Source organism: Hylobates moloch, unplaced genomic scaffold (genome assembly GCF_009828535.3).
Source record: "Hylobates moloch isolate HMO894 unplaced genomic scaffold, HMol_V3 SCAFFOLD_14, whole genome shotgun sequence".
NCBI classification, from domain to species: domain Eukaryota; kingdom Metazoa; phylum Chordata; class Mammalia; order Primates; family Hylobatidae; genus Hylobates; species Hylobates moloch.
The window spans coordinates 31,632,765-31,652,193 of NW_026652289.1; the positions used below are offsets into that span (position 1 = coordinate 31,632,765).

The 19,429-nt window shown below is 46.6% G+C and overlaps 1 protein-coding gene across 3 annotated transcripts in view; it reads left to right on the forward strand.

Moving 5' to 3' along the window:
• The window catches only part of PCSK6 (proprotein convertase subtilisin/kexin type 6), a 185,703-nt gene that overhangs the window by 129,070 nt on the left and 37,204 nt on the right, over positions 1 to 19,429 (forward strand). The window contains exon 14 of one of the 3 annotated variants that reach the window (XM_032175063.2): positions 14,138 to 15,164. The exons of the other annotated variants lie outside the window; for them this stretch is intronic. Coding sequence (XP_032030954.1) covers positions 14,138 to 14,151 — 14 coding nt within the window. The 3' untranslated portion in view covers positions 14,152 to 15,164. Of the gene's footprint in view, positions 1 to 14,137; positions 15,165 to 19,429 lie in introns of those variants that run through there. 3 annotated transcript variants of the gene reach the window in all.

A 19,429-nucleotide genomic window follows, 5' to 3' on the forward strand; every position in this document is an offset into this window, starting at 1 on the left:
GCTGAGATTGTGCCACTGCACTCCAGCCTGGACGACAGAGCAACACTCCATCTCAAAAAAAAAAAAAAAAAAAAAATAGCTTCACCTTGCACTCCATTGCTTGGCCAAATGCCAGGAGTGAACCTTTAATTCTTCTTTGTCTCCTTCACCATCTGCCTACAGAATATATCTGAGTCTTCCCACTGCCTCAGTTCTGTTCCCCATCGTCTCCTACCTCCTCATTCCACTGGCCCCCCTGCTCAACCCCTACTGGCTAGAGCCACTCTCCCCCCAGCATCCAATGATTCTTTTAAAGTATAATTCAGATAATGATGCACCCCTGCTAACTTTCATGACGTCCCACAGCTCTTAGAGCAAAACCCAAATCTCTTAGCCTGACCTGCACATCCTGCTAGCACCTCTCCACCATGAATCATTTCCTGTGCGTCATCACTGACCTCCCTTCTGTTCCCCTAACATGCCTGGTCTTACCTCCATGGGGCCTTTGCACGTGCTGCTCCCTCCTTGGGGACAGCTGTCCCTAGGGCTTCCCAGGGCTGCAGCACAGACCTGGCCTCATGGAGGGGTCTTATCTGAATGCCTGCGGTGGATGTCCTACCCACTCTCCCACCTCATACTCCTACAGAAACATAAAGGCAGGGGATGAGAATGGGGAGGAATAAAAATTTGCTGAGATTCTCATTCTACATTTAGTGGGAGGGGTGATGGATTATGTCTCACTCTTAGCACTGATAGAGACATATAAACTCAAATATCTTCTTATAATAGAGAGATAACCAAGATTTAAAACAGGATGCCAACCTTCCAGATCACTAGAGGGAAATAAGAGTGAAGAGAAATTGATCAATATGCCAAAAAAAAAGAAAAAGAACTATAGGCAAATTTGAATAGGGATACAGAAGTCTTAAATAAAACATTAGGAAGTGAAATTCATCAGTTTATTCAAAGAATAATACTCCCCTCCAAGAACACAGCCTTCACTCAGCAGATACTTATTGAGTATTTACCAAGTTCTAAGCACTGGGGATGCACCAGTGAACAAAACAGATGCTAGGCTTATATTCTAGAAGGCAGAGGAGGCCGTGAAACAAGATTATCAGGCAGGAAGCTTTTGTCCATTAGATGATGAGAAGCTATAAAGAGAAAAATGAAGCAGGGCAGGGTGACAAGGGCATTTCAGGGTGTCCCGGGAAGGCCTCAGGGAAGGGACATTTGAGTAAAGCTCAAAGAAGATGAGGGGGTGAGCTCTGCAGACATCTGGGAAAAGGGCATTCCAAGCAAAGCGTTCAGGGGATGCTAAGGCCCCCGGGCAGGAGTGTGCCTGGTGTGTTCCAGGGGATGCTAAGGCCCCCGGGCTGGAGTGTGCCTGGTGTGTTCCAGGCACAGCAGAGAGGCCCCCGAGGCTGCAGGGGGCAGCGGGAAGAGGAGCAGAATAGGACAGGGGCAAGCATTGAGAGCATGGGGACCAGATCACACTGGGCTTCGTCAGCCCTCACAGGGACTTGGTTGGAAGCCACTGAGGGATTTTAGGCAGAGGAGAGAGGTGATCTGAACTTCTGTGTTAACAGGCTGACAGCTGGTCAGAGTAGATGGAAGTGAGGGTGGGAGAGGAACAAAGGCGGGGAAGCCAGTTAGAAGGTCATTGCAGTATCAGGTGAAGGTGACTCCGATGGGGCGGCATCAGTGGAGTATATGAAGCAGTCAGATTCTGAAAGCAGGGTCGAGAGATTTGTAGATGGATCAGATGTGGGCTGTGAGAGGAGACAGGGGTCATGGATGACTTCAGAGTTTTTGTCCTGCATAGTAGAAGAATGGAGTCCCAGTTTCCTAGATCTGGAACATTGCAGGGGGGAAAGATGCTGGCAAGAAGATCAGGAGCTTGGATTCGGGTGGGTTAAATCAAAGATACTTACACAAGTCCAGGCGGAGATATGTACCTGGAGGTCAGAGGGAAGACTGGGCTAGAAATCCAAATTCGGATTAGGTATATTAAGTATCGTCAGCCTTTCAAGCTGTATGGGCAATGGAAGGAGATCTGTTTATGTAACAATGATTAACACGTTTGGAGCCTGTTGCGTGTAAGTGCTGAGTGAGCTTTAGGCTTGCAGTGGTGCACAGCACGGAACTGCATGCCCTGCACACCTGTGCACCTGCCACACTGCTTCCTGCCCAGCCAGATGCTGCCATATCAGCTCCCTGCTTGCTGCCTGTGTGGCACTCAGCAGCTCTGGCCTTGGCCTTAGCACTGATGGGCTTGCCATCTGCAGCCTTCCTTCCTTCCGGTCCTGCTGGGCCCCGAGAGCCTCCTGCTGCATGGTGTATGATAGATGCACAATAGGTGTTGGCGGATTAATTAGTCCAGCTGGAACGCTCTGTAACCACCACATGACCAGATGCTCTGTGTGCTACAGAGGACACAGGATTAGTGGATACAAGAGGGTGGCCCCAAATTGAGTCTTGACACAGGCCAATCTCCACCCCTCAGCATGGGTAGAAACTGGATCTTTGCTTTCAGAAGGTTGAGACGGGTGCAGAATAAACACCTGGTGGTACCTTCCAGCTCTGACCTTCTGTGGCCTACTGGAATTTGGGGGGCGGGGACACATTCTCCAGTGTCATCACAGATTGTATGCACATTCCTGCAAGGGCATCTGGGGTCAGTTCATTCCGTACAAGTTTTACCCTGTAGAGATCTGCCACTCCTGAACGTGGTCTTTGCCAGAAACAGCAAGTACAGGCATGCGTCCTGCCACAGCTGACGCACGGCAAGCCCTCCCTGCTGTGTGTGGGGAGGACGGGCTCCTTGCTGTTACCCACAGGCTCTGTGCCTCCTCCCCAAGCACAGTGGGAGCTAGCCTGGGATCCTGGGTCCCACCAGCATCTCTCCACAGTGGAAATCCATGTGGCCCTCACATGGGACACTGCAGTTGCAACTGAGTCTCCCCAACCTGCCCTGCTCACTTCATTCCAGGGCCAGCCTCCGAGTGTGTTGTTCAGCATGGCGGCTGGATCCTCCCAGGGTGAGGGAATGCAGTGATGGAGTGAGGCCAAAAGGGGTCAGATGGGCTCAAACAAAGGCCAAGCGGCCCTTTCCAGGTTTGTGTATGGGCCCAGTGCTTTTGAGATAGATCCAGGATAAGCCCTCTTCAGCCTCCAAATGAATGGTGCCTCTTCTGGCTGTTCCTGAGATGTCAAAATGGGAAGGTCTGCGTATCCTAACAGACATGTCTCCAGTGCATTTTGCAGAGGCCCTGCCATGTACCAGATGCTATGCCAGTGCTTAGGGGCACAGAGAGGCTCCAAGACACAGTCCCTGCCCCTGAGAAGCCCACAGGCTAGTTGGGAACATTTCGGATTTCAGGAACCAATAGTACCATGCACAAGGACCCAAGGGCCACCAGTGACCCAGAGGAGTGCCCCACGTTCAGTGGAGCAAACAGGGATTTCCGGCTGAAAGAAACAAGGAAGGGCTTATGAAGAAGGGCCTGCCTAAGGCCAAATTCTCAGGAGTTCCCCAGTGTCACTTCGTGTTTTTATCTTAGTAGCACATAAAATACAGGCCATTAGGAGATGGCGACTGCCCTAAGGGTACGGCTGTCCTTTTCGTTTTGTGGAATGAAGTGCCAGGCAGTGCCCACATATGACCTGCGTTACTCTGCCTACCCCTAGGGGTAAGACTTCTTAGGGCTGGCCTTGCTCCCCAGGCCCTGGGAGGGACCACAGAGGGGCTCAGCAGCGACGAGCCGGGCTTCCCCACCCGATCCGCTGGGCAAGCGACAGGGATGTCAGGCCAAGGCAGTCCTCAGTGATGACCTGCCCTAACTCCCCTCCCTCCAGGGGCAGGTCTGGGCCCTTCCATGAGTGCAGAGCAGAGGTGGGAGCTTCCTGGCCAGGCCGACATGAGGAAAGAGCCTGCTGCCTCTGGGAGGATGCTCTGGTGCCCACAGAGGGCGTCGGTGTGGATGGGGGCCTGCAATGGACGGGCATTGAGGTGTGGAGGCGAGTCTGAGAGGATATCTGTCAACCCCCAGAGAGCCAGGAAGCACCCCCTAGGAGGAAGGGCGAAAGGATGCAGTAAGAACAGAGAACCGTGTCTACCCAGAGCTCACCAAGGCGCTGGTTATGCTGTGCCCGTGGACCCGGGTCCCAGCGTAGGCGTTGTTCGCAATAAGACCAACCCCCAGAGCATGCCTGCGAGGCCACGCCAGGTGGGCAGGACAGCCGCTGGCCGGGGCTCCTCATCAGTGCGTGGGTGGAGAGGGGAGCCCGGCCCTGCCTGCACACTGTGACGCTATTGTGTATGCAGGGAGGCAGGACCAGCCCCAGCACTGAATGTTCAGGTCAACCCCATAGTGCCCGTTGGGGACCTCAGCCTGGGAAGGTGACAGAGATGACCTAGGTTGCCCTCTGGCTCCAAGATTCAGAGCTCTAGAGGTCAGGAAAATGCAGGGCTGGTCGGCATCGGTGGAGTCAGCTGCCTGTCGGCCTCGTCGATGCCAAGGTATGAATTGATCCCAAATGGGCAGGATCTTCCACTCCCTGGTTGTCTGGTGAAGGTGGCCTGTGAGTGCACAGTCACCACCAGCCTCAGTGCCAGGCACAGTGCAGCACACACGCAGGCGTAGACCAGAAAAAGCAGGCAGTCCTCACTTCTCTACAGGCATTCCAAGAACCTGTGCTTGGGACAGGGTGCTTCGTTTCTGTGGTGTTCATTTCAATCTCCTTCAAATCTCTGCAAGTTAATTGCTTTAAAAAAAAATGAAAAGAAAAAAACTGCTCCAACGGTGCGCTGTGTAAAAGTGCTTTAAAATCTATGCTAAGACCCAGGGTTTATGAAGTAATTAAGTGATCTGACTGATATGCTAGCTCAAATAATACCTCCTGTCAGATTGAACGTGGCTTATGTAATTAGTTTTAAAACCATTTTTAAAAGTTGAGTAGCAGATCAGTCATCCATTTTCCTCTTCAGTTCCCAGGCCAAGGATCTGGGTCCTCCCAGGTCACTCTCTTCCAGGAGGCAATTTAGGAATGGAATCGAGTGTGAATCCTGCTTTGCAGTCTTGCAGCATTTGCAGATATTAACAGCTCTTCATTTATTCCTGCATCCAGCACACATTTATTTATTTATTTATTTATTTAGAGACAATCTCGCTCTGTTGCCCAGGCTGGAGTGCAATGGCGCGATCTCGGCTCACTGCAACCTCTGCCTCCCAGGTTTAAGCGATTCTTCTGCCTCAGCCTCCCAAGTAGCTCGGATTACAGGCATCTGCCACCACATCTGGCTAAATTTTTTTTTTTTTTTTTTGTATTTTTAGTAGAGACAGGGTTTTGCCATGTTGGCCAGGCTGGTCTTGAACTCCTGACCTCAGGTGATCTGCCCGCCTCGGCCTCCTAAGTGCTGCGATTACAGGGTGAGCCACCGTGCCCAGCCCAGCACACCTTTATTGAACTCTACTTAGCTCCAGATTTGGGAACACTAGGACCTTGCCTCTGCAGTGCACAGTGTGGGTGTGGAAGAGGGGGCAGCTTCCACTGTGGGTGAGCTTGTTACTCCAGCCATTACGCACAGAGCCTGCAAGGCTACGAGACGGAGCTGGCGACAGTGCAGGCAGAGCCGGGGTGATGGCTCGTCCTGCAGAACATCTGTCAGAGAAGTTTGGCTGCATTTTAGAGAGTTGCCATCCAAAATGCCCAAGATTTTAAGTTTGGACCCAGAATGCAGAAAGTATCCATTCTCTGAGAAACGTGTATGCTTCATTCTCCCACATCAGACACCAGACAGGCCTGGGGTTGGATCCTCCTGCCTTCGCTTTTCCTGTCTCCCTGGCCTCTGCGCTGGGTCTCCTCTCCTGTAAGATAGGGTTGTGCAGAAGTGAGACCCAGACCAAGTGACTGAAGAGAGGAGCCTTCCCAGCCCACCCTTCTTACCTCGGAGCCTACACTGGTGGTTGCACCTGAACGACAAGGCAGAGCCTGTGCATCTGCCAAGGTCAGGCCAGCCTTCCCACCCAGGGCCACATCCTGCTCGGCCCCCTCAGGCACAGGAAGGTTCCTGCACCTCCTCATGACCTGGGGCCCCCATGGGCACGCCGGATGCACGTGAAGTGCTCTGCAGGAGTCGAGCTTGGCTTTGTCAGCACTAAGGGGCATCTGCATGGTGCTTCTCCTGTTCATGCAGCACACACTTACCTTGTCTGCACACCTGCCCCATGCCAGGCCTGCTGGGTAGGCATGGGGGTTAGGGGCGCTTCCTTGTTTTTCACCTCTTCCACCCCAAGAGCCCAGCTGAGGGCCCTGCAGGCAGTTCGACCAGGGGTATGTACAGGGCCCAAACTTTACTGAGTTGGCCTAGCCCTCCCTTGGTAACCAGGAGCCTACCTAAAGGTGCTGGGGCACCTCCCACAGTCTTCCCCTGCCAGGGAGAATCGTGAGGCATCAATGTCTAAACAGAAAAAATAATCAGGCATGCTTTCCAATCTTCTCTCTATAATTGACACCATGTATCTTATTTCATGGTTCCAAAGGGTTTTACATACTTGGTATTCACATAGTAATAAATAGACTGTCTGAGACAATTGATGGCACTTTTAAAAATCCTGTGTCACTCTTGAACTCTGAGAATTCACTTTCTCCCTGATTAAAATTTCTCTTTTCTCTAATCTTTCATCTGTTTCCAAAAGAGCAGCAACCCACGTGCTGTGTTTTTCCAGATTATTTCAACAGCATTATTTCCAGATTCCCACCAACCTAGGAAAGAAATCCAATTTATCAAAAGAACAAGAGAGGAATGGGATGATGATTAGCACCTGCGTGTTCTCCAGCAGGCACTGGGTGCTATTTTATCTCGCTGTTACAAATCAGTATAGAATCAGAGGTCTTAGAGTTAGATGATAATAAGGAATTAAAGTTTCGGGAAAAGTTATTCTTGCTAGTGATGCATGTCGTGGTATTTACAAATGAAGACATTACCACGATGCCTGTGATTTGTGCTTTAAACTATTCCAGAGGGTGGGGGTGGGGAGTGGGAGAGTAGGAAGGGGGTGGATGAAACCAGATGGAGAAAAGGTTGGGGATTCTTGGGACTGTGTGATGGGGCACGGGCACTCGTTGTACTGTTTTCTCCATTTTATGTTTGAGAATGTCCATTATGCAAAGTGTTTTTAAAAGCACATGTATGGGAAACATTTCTTCCGAAGAGGTCAGAATGCAAGACTATCTAAGAGATTTAGATGGCAGAATTAAATAGAACAATGTAAAGATTTCATTGCTTTACAGCAAATACACTTCAGTTCTTCACTTGTGAGGAGTAAATGCTCAGTGTGCCGTGGGACACGTAGAGACAGGGATTTTACACTTTGTTTAAAGTGTAAAAAGACACGTAGTTTCTTTTATGTTTCACTGAAGGTGCTCTAGACAGTTACTGGACGTGTGTATGGGAGTGTGTGCTTGGGTGTATATATGTGTGTATGTGTGGGGGAGAGTATTGTGTAGAAGTATGTATGTGTGTATGTGGGTTTGTGTGTATCTGTGTGTCCATGTGCATGTCTATGTGGATATGTATGTGTGTATATGTGGGCATTAGGCATATGTGTATACATGTACAGGTATCTGTGTGTGTGTGCACGTGGGTATGTGGGTGTGTGTATGTGTGTGGTGCATATTGGCTTGTGCTTACTTTTCAAGACCCAGCGTAGCACAAGGTTGAGCTCTAGAGCTGCCTACTTCTCAGATCCATCCTCCACCACCGGTCACTGCGGACCTCGGCAGACCATTTCCATGCTCTGAGCCCCCAACCTGTCCTCTGCTCAGGGATGGTGGGAGGGTTAAAGGAAACAGTGCCCAAGGAGTGCTGAGCCTTACCAGGATGGACGTGATTCTCTTATTGTGAGTGTTTAGATTCTCCTTTTGTGGAAGAAGAAGCTGAGTCCAAGCTCCTCCACCCAGAGCCTGACTGAGCTCACCTGCCTGGAAGGGGCAGAGCCTGGCGTCAGGGCCATCTTCCAAGCTCAGGGCCACCTTCACCTCAACCCAACCTGGTGAGGTCTCCAGGCCCCTCCAAGGCAGCACAGGCAGCTCGTAGTTGATCTGATCTCTTTAGCCCTGTGGCCAGTGGTTTTCATGTGTCTGGCTTTAGGATATTTCTGGTTAGATTTTTTTGTTTGAAGTGTTTTAATTAGAAGATAAAAATTAAATGAAATATTAAAAGCTGGGAGCCTCTGCTGGGTGCCAGCCAGGGTCGGGGTGCTGAGGAGGTTGCTCCCGAGAGGCTGCCTCACTTGGCTGGAATCCAAGAGAGCAGCAGGGCTTCTGAGAACTTGCCTTGACCCGTCCACAAGAGCAGGGGTCCCCATCCCACCTACCGCTCCATGGTCCATGGCCTGTTAGGAGCTAAACCACACAGCAGGAGGCGAGCGGCCAGCAAGCCCTTCATGTGTATCTGCAGCTGCTCCCTGTCACTCCCATTCCTGCCTGAACTCTATCTCCCGTCAGATCAGCAGCGGTGTTAGATTCTCACAGGAGCACGAACCCCATTGTGAACTGCGCAGGCGAGGGATCTAGGGGTCAGATCAGTAGAGGCACTAGATTCTCATAGGAATGCGAACCCCATTGTGAATTGTGCAGGCGAGGGATCTAGGGGTCAGATCAGCAGCGGTGTTAGATTCTCATAGGAGTGCGAACCCCATTGTGAACTGCGCAGGCGAGGGATCTAGGTTGCGTGCTCCTTATGAGAATCTAACGCCTGATGATCTGTCACTGTCTCCCATCACCCCCATATGGGAAACAAGCTCAGGGCTCCCACTGATTCTACATTATGACGAGTTGTATAGTTATTTCCTTATGTATTGCAATGTAATAATAATAGAAACAAAGTACACAATGATTGTCATGTGCTTGAATCACCCCGAAACCATCCCCACTGCTCCCCACCAGATCCCCAGCTGTGGAAAAATTGTCTTCCAATAAACTGATTCCTTCTGCTGAAAAGGTTGGGAACCACTGCAGTAGAACATTTGAAATGCAATAGGTACTTGGAATAGTTGCTTAATTTTTAAGGGTTTCTCCTATGGACTGTGTTCCTGAATGGGAGGATTCAGTATCATTGAGATATCTCTTCTTCACAAAGAAGGGATAGCCATCACTTTAACACAGTCCCCATCAACATCGCAACAAAATTAAAGGAATGCAAGGAAAACCTATTCTGAAAGAATGGGCACAGATAATAGCTAGAGAAATTCTGAAAAAATGAATGCAGGTATTTAACTGTGTTTTAACTATAATAAAATGATGTGGCATTGGTGCTAGAACACACCGATCAAGGGAACAGTATGGATAGTCCATTAGTAAAGCCACAGAGATATGCTAAGGGTAACATTTTAAACTCGTGGGAAAAGACTGAAGTGTTGAATAAGAGTTATTGATAATTGGCCAACCATTTGGAAAGAAAATAATTATCTTAATGCATACACATAAAATTAGAAATTTCTGTCTGGCAGAAAACATCATAAAATTAGAAAAATATTCCTGTAATCCCAGCACTTTGGGAGGCCAAGGCAGGCAGATCACGAGGTCAGGAGATCCAAGACCATCCTAACACGGTGAAACCCTGTCTCTACTAAAAATACAAAAAATTAGCCGGGCATGGTGGCAGCCGCCTGTAGTCCCAGCTACTCAAGAGGCTGAGGCAGGAGAACGGCGTGAACCCAGGAGGCAAAGCTTGCAGCGAGCTGAGATCGCACCCCCGTACTCCAGCCTGGGCGACAGAGTGAGACCCCATCTCTAAAATTTAAAAAAAAAAATTAGAAAAATATTTATAAAATATTTTGGACAAACTCAAGTGATTCACAGATGGCCTTTTCACTTCTCTCTAGCCCATGGGTTGGAAAACTTTTTCTGTAAAGGGTCAGATAGTAAATGTTTGAGGTTTTCAGGTCTCTGAGACAACTACTCAACTCTGCCATTATAGTGTAAAATAGCCATGGAAATTATGTAAATGAGTGGCCGTGCTGTGTTCTGACCTCACTTTATAAAACAGGCGGTAGGTCCTGGCCTTAGTTTGCTGTCCCCCACTCTGCCCTGTTTACATGTTCAGTTGAATTGAGTCTTCTGTTTTATGGTAGTTAAGAGGGCTGTTTATTTGGCTGTTATCTGAGGCATCCCATCCTGTCCCCATTTTCCCACCACCCATGAAGCTATATTGTCCTGCTTGCTGGTAAATATTTAACAACTAGTGCTCTGGGGGAAACTATATATAGATATTGATATATATCACATAAGTTCATTATAAATTTTACTGGTATAAAGGATGTGTAGCCAACAATTTACAAATAATAAAATATACACTGCTTGTATTATAAATTCCATTTAGCCAATTCCAGTTGATTCTCAGAGACTGCTTTCATTGACTTTTGCCAACTTCTTGTTGCATAACCAACCGATGGTTGCAATGCATGAACAGTTGTCTTTCCAGCATAAATATTGGGTAATATTTTTGCCACAGAAACAACAAAGACATATGTCAGAACTTCATTCACTCACCAGTGATGGGAACAACTTCCTTGCTAAATTGGAAAATAATTTTCAAATACTGAAAGAATATCTCTTCAGTTTTGTATGCTGTTCACAGTGTAGTACCTACAGACACGAAACACTTTTAAGTTATCCCTGCATTATTAATGCTTTCTCCATCAGTTTCTTAAGTCTAGAAAATCAACAGTAAACCCAGCCCCTTGTTTGTAGCATTTGTCGATTTCCATATGGGAATATTCCCGCCATGGCCAATTTCAAGCTGCTCACGTGACATCACTGAAGATGGGTTGGTAAAAGAGGGGTCCAGTAGCCACCATGAGATAGTGCTTCCCCTGTGGAGACAGAACAGATATAAGTAACCCCGAAGCATAGATAATGACAAAATATAGTGAGATCATGAGGAAGGGTTAATTTGTGATTAATCATTACCTTTGTTTTTAATATAATTTATTCAATTGTAAGCTTCTATAATTTAATTTTTAATAAAGACTGTGTTTAACAACCAGCTCACAAAGTTTCTGAAAGTGTTAACCGTCAGTTCCATTAAGCCAGTGCTGGTTGGCTCCAGCGCACCACTGCATATTGGGAACTGAATGGGTAGAGGGCTGTCTTTTGGGATGAGCACACTTTAAGTGGAGCGTATTCATTGCAGGACCAAGGCTCAGACAAAGTGCACTGCTCCCCACCCGTCCCAGCTCCTCTTTACCCTTGTGGAGCCAGCCCCTCTGAGTAGAGCCTTGGGCCCTCCGCCAGGACTATACCTCACAACCAGGCGTTCTTTTTTCACTGGCCTCATTCTTCCCAGGGCCCACTCAGAGGCCCCCAGGTGTAATTGCCATTGGTTTAACTGCTGTTTAATAAATCAAACTATTTTTCTGACTAAATCTTGCTAATCAGTAAATAGTGATCATCTGAATTCTCCATATGCTAAACAGTCATTTTTCCAAGGGGTAAAATTAAAGTAATATTTGGCATAAAAAATTCTAATACACAGGTAGACACTTTTATCTCTAATAACTCTAGAGGTTAGATGATCACAGAGTGCTATACTGTGTTATGGCCTTAATATGTAGAGTGCTTACAGATCACTAAGAAATATTTAAATAATATCACTAAATAGGCCAAAAGCCTGAAAAGCAATTCATAAAGAAAACATACAAATAACCAGTAAACACAAGATATTCAACATTTGTAGTATCCAAATATAAACTAAAGGCCAGGTATGTTGTCTTACACCAATAATCCCAGCACTTTGAGAGGCCGAGGTGGGTGGATCAGGAAGTCAGGAGTTGGAGACCAGTCTGGCCAACATGGTGAAACCCCATCTCTATAAAAATACAAAAATTAGCCGGGCATGGTGGCGTGCACCTGTAATCTTAGCTACTCGGGAGGCTGAGGCAGGAGAATTGCTTGAACCAGGGAGGTAGAGGTTGCAGTGAGCCGAGATTGTGCCACTGCACTCCAGCCTGGGCAACAGAGTGAGACTCCGTCTCAGAAAAAATAAAAATAAAAAAATATAAATGAAAAGACAAGAAGGCAAAATCATGATAGAAAGCCAACAAGCAGGAGTTGCAGAGATGGTAGAACAAATGTGTAAAACGACTCTGTATGGCATTCTGCACTCGGGGCCACAGAGTGATGTGATTTAAAGAGCGGGAATGTGGAGGCAGGAGCCTGGGTCCCACGCTGGCTCCACCGGTGACGGGCTGGGAGACCTGGGACTGATGACTCCCTCATCAGCATCTTGCCAGCCCCCAGTGGACGTGAAATTTCTCACGCAGCCAGTGTAGGTTGTCACAGAAGCCCAGGCTCCTTCTCTCCCCTGCCGCTGCAAGTGTGTGTTTTACCATAGCCTTTAGGAATCGGTCCATTTGCTCTCTGGGGAAGTTCCAGCCTGGAGAAGCTGGTAGAGACTTGCCTCCGTGCCTTTGAGGAAAATCAAATTGGCTGTGACCTCTGCAGAACCCAGGAATTTGGAATCCACTGAATCCAGGGTTGCTGTGCTGAAGGCAAAGCTGGGTTGCTGTGGGTTGGCAACAGGTACCTGACAGCAGGTACATTTCTGTTCTTCCTTTCTTCTTCTGAAGCAACACTTTTCCCAAGAAAAACAAACAAAACTTTGCTAACCAAAAGCTTTGTGTTGAAACTGCCAGGAGGAGATAATAAGCCAAGCATTGCCTTGGCTCCTCGGGGCATTTGCAGGCCCCAGGGGCAGAGCCATTTAGGAAGTTCCCACAGGGATCGGCTTTCTTTGGAGCTCAGCCCAGTGCACCTGACTCTACCCTGTGCTTCTGTGGAATCCCAGCCTTGGTTCTGTCCTTCCCAGAAACCTGAAAGTTGAAGCCGAGATGGGATCAGGAAGGTCTAGTCAGAACTGTAGTGCTTTTGCCAAAACTTGCAGAATAAGCTATTGGGGCACAGATCAGTCATGGAAACCAAACCTGACCCGCTATCCAGGCGACTGGAGTGAGAGGAGCAGGAGGGTGGCGGGAGGAGACCAGGCTGCCGCAGACACTAGAGCCCTGAACGGGATTTGGACCTCAGGGTGGTGTTTAGGGTGAGCCCAGAGCAGGGCAGCCGGCAGGTGCAGTCTGAGTTCAACCGGCCGCTTCCTGACCCAGTCACGGAACCTCAGTCTCTGTTTCTGCACGTGTGTGATGGGAATAATAGTGTCTACTTCAGTGGGCCTGGGGAGAGTCAAATGAAGGATGGTTTCATATGATCAAATCCTTCATGAGGAGTTTTAAAGGTTCAGGATTACGATCTTTGTCCATAGTGCTTATAACATCAAAAACACCAAGAAGTGTTTCTCGATATTGAGCTTCCTTGAAGCCAATTACACATGTCAGTTACATATCGAATTCTGTAGTTCTGCCTTGTGCTGTGACACAGTGTCTCACAAAGGTGCTGCTATACCTTTGGAAGACTCCAGAAGGCCCAGGGAAGCGGGTTCTTTTCAAACATGACAGTTCACACTTTATAACTCGAAGCATGTATTTTGATGACGTTTTACTCCATAAATGTCACACTGGCCCCGTTGCGTGTCTCCCCAGACTGGCCCAGCCCCGCTGTCATCAGGCCTTGCCTCTTGCCCAGTAAAGAGATCTAGCCCTCACTTCCTTGCCTCGGCTCCCCCAGCCTCCCCCACAGTGAAGCCTGGGCGTTGGAATGGCTGCTGACATTCCCACCAGGGAGGAGCAGTGGAGGCATAGGGGTCCGGTCCGACCCAGCAGGGCCTGGTGGGGGGTTGTGGCTTTTCTCTCCACTTCCAGGTGAGGCTTGGCATCTGGCCTCCCCAGCATCTGGCTGCCTGGAGGGGGCAGGTAACACAACCCAGAAGGAAGGTTTACCCAGTGAAAGACAGGAGATAAAGTGTGTGCCCTTCCTGTCTGAGGGCACGTTGGTCTCACAAGGCCTGTTTGGAAGACTTCCCATGGCTAAGCAACTGCCCTGTTTTTTTTGTGAAGCTGCAGCCAGCTTGAAACACAGCTCCTTCCATGTGTCAACCCCAGGCCCTTCCTCCTGCTGTCTTCCACTCCTGTTGCCCTTGGATTGCAACTCCCAGTAAAGCCTCAGCCCGTGGGCTTCGCTTCAGACCCTTGTTTTCCAGGGAACCTGGACTAAAACACATGTTCAGGTGGCAGATGGAACAAGAGCTTTGATAATCTCTGAAATACTGCAGAGGGATAGATGACCAAAGGCACCATGTTTAGAACTTTGGTTGCCTTTGGAAGTCCAGAACTGAATCTCTCAGCTCCTGCCCCCAAAGGCTGAGCACTTTCAACATGGTTAACAAGCAGTTGTTGATTGACTGCATGAATGCATGTCCCTGCAAGCATGAACCTTGTTTAAATCAAGAGTTTATATAATTTTAACCAGTTCTGTCTTCGGCTGTGCATACTCAGTAAAATGTTTAATGAAGGGGAAGAAATTAGTCTCTTCTGTGTGACCATGTTTTCCCTTTATTTATCCTAAAAAGTTCCATGAATTCTGGATTTCCTTTCAGTGGCCCTTTCAACAATGTCTTTTTTCCCAAGAGCATAACTGTTCTCATTTTATTGCTAGCAGTCTTGATCTGTGTTTTATTGACATCTGTTTCGAGCTAATCTTCATTTCTAAGATAAGAGTTGAGATTTTGCAATCTGTGTTCGATGGTTCAATCTATCTTATGCTTGATGCTAGAAAGGAAGACAGATTTAAAGCACATGCCTTCTGTGCCAGCTTTAAAGTTTGTCACTAAACTCTCATTTCTGGAAAGTGCAATTATAGCGTATCACTCCCACTTCCTTGGAAACAGCTGAAGAACTTGGCACAGTCTCCAAACAGTCACCATACACACTGTTGTCAAAAAGTTCCATTTTTAACCCCATTTGCATTAATATTGCAGTCAATCTCTTTACCTCCTTTCTCTTTCACGGGGCCGTTACAGTGACGCCTTTCCCCAAAACTCTCCTCGTTTGAGAAAAAAAGATGTATCCCCACTGATCTCGGGGAGAAATGCAACCAACTGCTGCTGTGCACATTTATGAATCACAGTATTGTTTACTCGGTTCTGTATCTCCAGTAGAAAGCATAACAAAAAGATGACCTTTGTCTCACCTCATAGCTAGTTTTTGCAAATAAAGTACTAAATATTGATGAAAATGAAAATGACAGATCTGAGGAAGAGGGAGAGCTCTCTTGAAACCCCTTTCCCGGATTTGCCCTCAGTTTTAGAAATGAGGTACACTTGGACATTCCTGCTGCCTGCACGGTTCAGCATTACGGCAACCAGGTTCGCCCCAGAGTAGATAAGTGTGTTTGATTTTCGAACATTTGACTTTATTACTTATTTCCAGAAACGTTTCATGTTAAAACTACGTCTCTACAGGCATTTCTACTTGGTCTTTTTCTCCCCTGACATTTCAGAGTCCTAACTGTGCTGCATATATAACTTGGTCTTTCTTTTTGTTACTTGCATAGCAAGCACGTTTCAATCTCATTAAATATCCTTTATAAGCAGCATTTTATAGATTTTTATAATACCGCACCAACAGAAGCACCGTCATTTATTTAAGCATCTCTCTATTGTTGGACATGTAGATTGCTTTCCATTTTTTCCTATTATGAGTGGACAGCTTAGTACAAAAAGCTTTCTCCTGAATTTAAAATTATTTCTTTGGGATTATTCACCAGAAGTAAAATTACTGGGATAAATAAGAGGTGGAAACCACAAATATGCCTGCCTTTGATACATATTGCCAATTTGCTTTTCAAAATAGTTGAACTGATTTGTGGTCTTACTGGGAGTGGGCAGTTCTGGAGGAGGTAGATGATACCCTTCCTTAACTTCCATTGTGATCATTACTAACAAAGGTGAACGCTTTTTCAAATGTTTGTGCACTGTGTTTTTTCTTTTGAAAATTGCCCTTTCTGGTGCGGTGGCTCACGCCTGTAATCCCAGCACTTTGGGAGGCTGAGGCGGGTGGATCACCTGAGGTCAGGAGTTTGAGACCCGCCTGGCCAACAGGGTGAAACCCCGTCTCTACTAAAAATACAAAAATTAGCCAGTCATGGTGGTGGATGCCTATAATCCCAGCTACTCAGGAGGCTGAGGCAGGAGAATGGCATGAACCCGGGAGGCAGAGCTTGCAGTGAGCTGAGATCGCACCCCCACACTCCAGCCTAGGCGACAGAATGAGACTCTGTCTCAAAAAAAAGAAAAAAGAAAATCCCCTTTTCTGTCTTTCCCAAGAGCTCTCAGTGTTGCTATCAACCTGGTAAGTGTGTAAAATATTGGTGTAATAACCTTGTGTGTGTCATAGTTAATATAAATTTTTTTTCTGGCCTGCTGTTTCACTTTTTACTTTTTAAAAATAATTTTAAATTTCCCCTCCAGAGTTTTGATAATTATTTCCTTTTTTAAAAAAGTCCCAATTTGTTTATGATTTTATTTTCTTCATAATCTGTTTGGCTTTTTTTTCAGTCTAAGTATTAATGTCTCTAAAAAATAAATAAAAGATATATAAAACTTTTTCTAAGTTGCTAACAAATTACTCCAAAACAAAGACAAGATCAAAATGTTAAAAGATGTTGTAGACTTTTATTTCCAACAACAGAGAAGACAAGTGTCTTGAAATCTCCCTCCCACAGAAAAGAATTTTAAATGTTGGTTGAAATGTCCACAGCCAAAGAGGTGAACAGAATCATGATCCGGCTTTTGCTTGAGGGCATCTGCTGCATCTGTGGCGCCCACCTAGCAGAGCACATAACACTGGGACCCCAGGGGCACCCGAGGAAGGCGACACAGACACAGCTGTGTAACTAGAACCCACAAAAGAAGTGCTTACAAACAAGTCCAATAACGTCAGTAGTCTCACTCTGTTGCCCAGGCTGGAGTGCAGTGGCTCAATCTCAGCCCACTGCAACCTCTGCCTCCCGGATTCAAACGATTCTCCTGCCTCAGTCTCCCAAGTAGCTGGGATTACAGGCATGTGCCACCACACCCAGCTAATATTTGTACTTTTAGTAGAGACGGGGTTTTGTCATGTTGGCCAGGCTGGTCTCCAACTCCCAACCTCAGATGATCCACCCGCCTCAGCCTCCCAAAGTGCTGGGATTACAGGCGTGAGCCACCATGCCCAGCTGAAGCCAGTGTATTCTTGATGCCAAATCCCAAGAGCACATATGAGCATGGAGAATCTTCAGCCAATCTCACTCAAGAACGTAAATACAAAAATTCTAAGCCCAATATCAAGAAAACTAAATCCAACAGTATTAAAAAGATGAAATACTCTGTTCATCTTTCCCTGCCTTGTTTTAGATTAATCAAATATTTGTCAGTATTCCACTTTATCTCCTCTATTGGCTTTTTAGCTGTACGTTGAGTGGTGCTCTAGGGATTACAATATGCATCCTTAATTTATTACACTTTACTTAGAATTAATATTGAACAGCTTTACACTTCTCAAATAAAAGGATCTAATAACAGTGTAATTCCATCCCCCTCCACTTCCTCAATTGTGCTGTAATGGTGTTGTATATTTTACTTCTGTATTTGTTACAAACTCCTTCTTAAAACAGTGATATTATTTTTTGCTTTAAGCAATCTTTTTTTTTTTTTTGAGACAGGGTATTACTCTGTTTCCCAGGCTGGAGTACAGTGGCACAATGTCAGCTCACTGCAACCTCCACCTCCCGGGTTCAAGCAATTCTCCTGCCTCAGCCTCTGGAGTAGCTGGGATTACGGGCATGCACCACCACGCCCAGCTTATTTTTGTATATTCAGTAGAGACAGGTTTTCGCCATGTTGGCTGGACTGGTCTTGAACTCCTGACCTCAAGTGACCCATACACCTTGGCCTCCCAAAATGCTGGGATTATAAGGGTGTTGTCTTTTAAATAAATTAAGGAAAACAGCTACTCTTGAGTGTGTTTACTGATGTGTTTACCATTTCTAGTGCTCTTTATTCTTTCCTGTAGATCTGAATTTTCATCTGGTATCATTTCTCTTAGCCTGAAACACACCCTTTACCACTTCTTATCAAGCTGGCCTTCTGGCAAGGACTTTGTGCAGCTTTGTTTTCTTTGAAAATGTCTTTACTTCAACCCGTTTTTGAGTGGTATTTTCACTGGATGTAGAATTCTGGGTTGGGAGTATTTATTCCAGCACTTTAAAAATACCAAATTTTTAGGCCGGGCATGAGGACTCATGCCTGTAATCCCAGCACTTTGGGAGGCCAAGGTGGGCAGATCACCTGAGGTGAGGAGTTCAAGACCAGCGTGGCCAACGTGGTGAAACCCCATCTCTACTAAAAATACAAAAATTCGCCAGGTGTGGTGGCAGGTGCCTGTAATCCCAACTACTAATCCCAACTACTTGGGAGGCTGAGGCAGGAGAATCGCTTGAACCCAGGAGGCAGAGGTTGCAGTGAGCCGAGATTGCACCACTGCACTCCAGCCTGGGTAACAGAGCAAGACTTTGTCAAAAAACAAAAACAAAGCAAAACAACAACAACAAAAAAAACCCCACACTTTTGGCCAGGTACAGTGCGGCTCACACCTGTAATCCTAGCACTTTGGGAGGCTGAGACGGGTGGATCACCTGAGGTTCAGAGTTCAAGACCAGCCTGGCCAACATGGTGAAACCCTGTCTCTATTAAAAATATAAAATTTAGCTGGGTGTGGTGGTGGCACCTGTAATCCCAGCTACTCAGGAGGCTGAGGCAGGAGAATCGCTTGATCCTGGGAGACGGAGGTTGCAGTGAGCTGAGATTGCGCCACTACACTCCAGCCTGGGTGGCTCTGTCTCAAAAAAAAAAAAAAAAAAAAATTGGGAGAAGCACATAAATGCCTTAAAATTAAAAATATGTCAAAAATTCAAAATTCAATAGCTATGTTAGAAGATAAACTTGAGGAAATCTCCCAGAAAATGAAAGGGTGGTGGGAGAAAGACAATAAATATTGGACCCAGTAAGAGATTTTGTTAGAAGAACATTGGGAGGTGGGGAAGGGAGAGGGAGCACGTGAGTATGTGGAAGATAGTGTAAGAGAACCGAATTCTCAGCTTCCTAGGTGAGACATCACTGGACAATATCTAACATCAAGAAACCAGGACATAGCATATGAGTATTTTTATCTAGCAATGTAAGGGTAAATGCCAGAAAAATTAGCTCAAAGTGTTAAAAAGAGGCGGGGAGTCAGGGGGACTCCAGGAGGTAGAATGGAGTGAAGAAGGACTGCTTTCTTTGTTATAAACCTGGTAAGAGTTTTTTACTTTCCAGACAATTAATTTATTAATTTGGAAAAGCTGGAACATCTTAAAAGATAGAATGATCTTATAGATGCCATTAAGAAAAGGGCTGTGTTGTATATTGTACACATAGGCGATCATTCTTTCCTGAATGGATATTTGTTTAGGATTC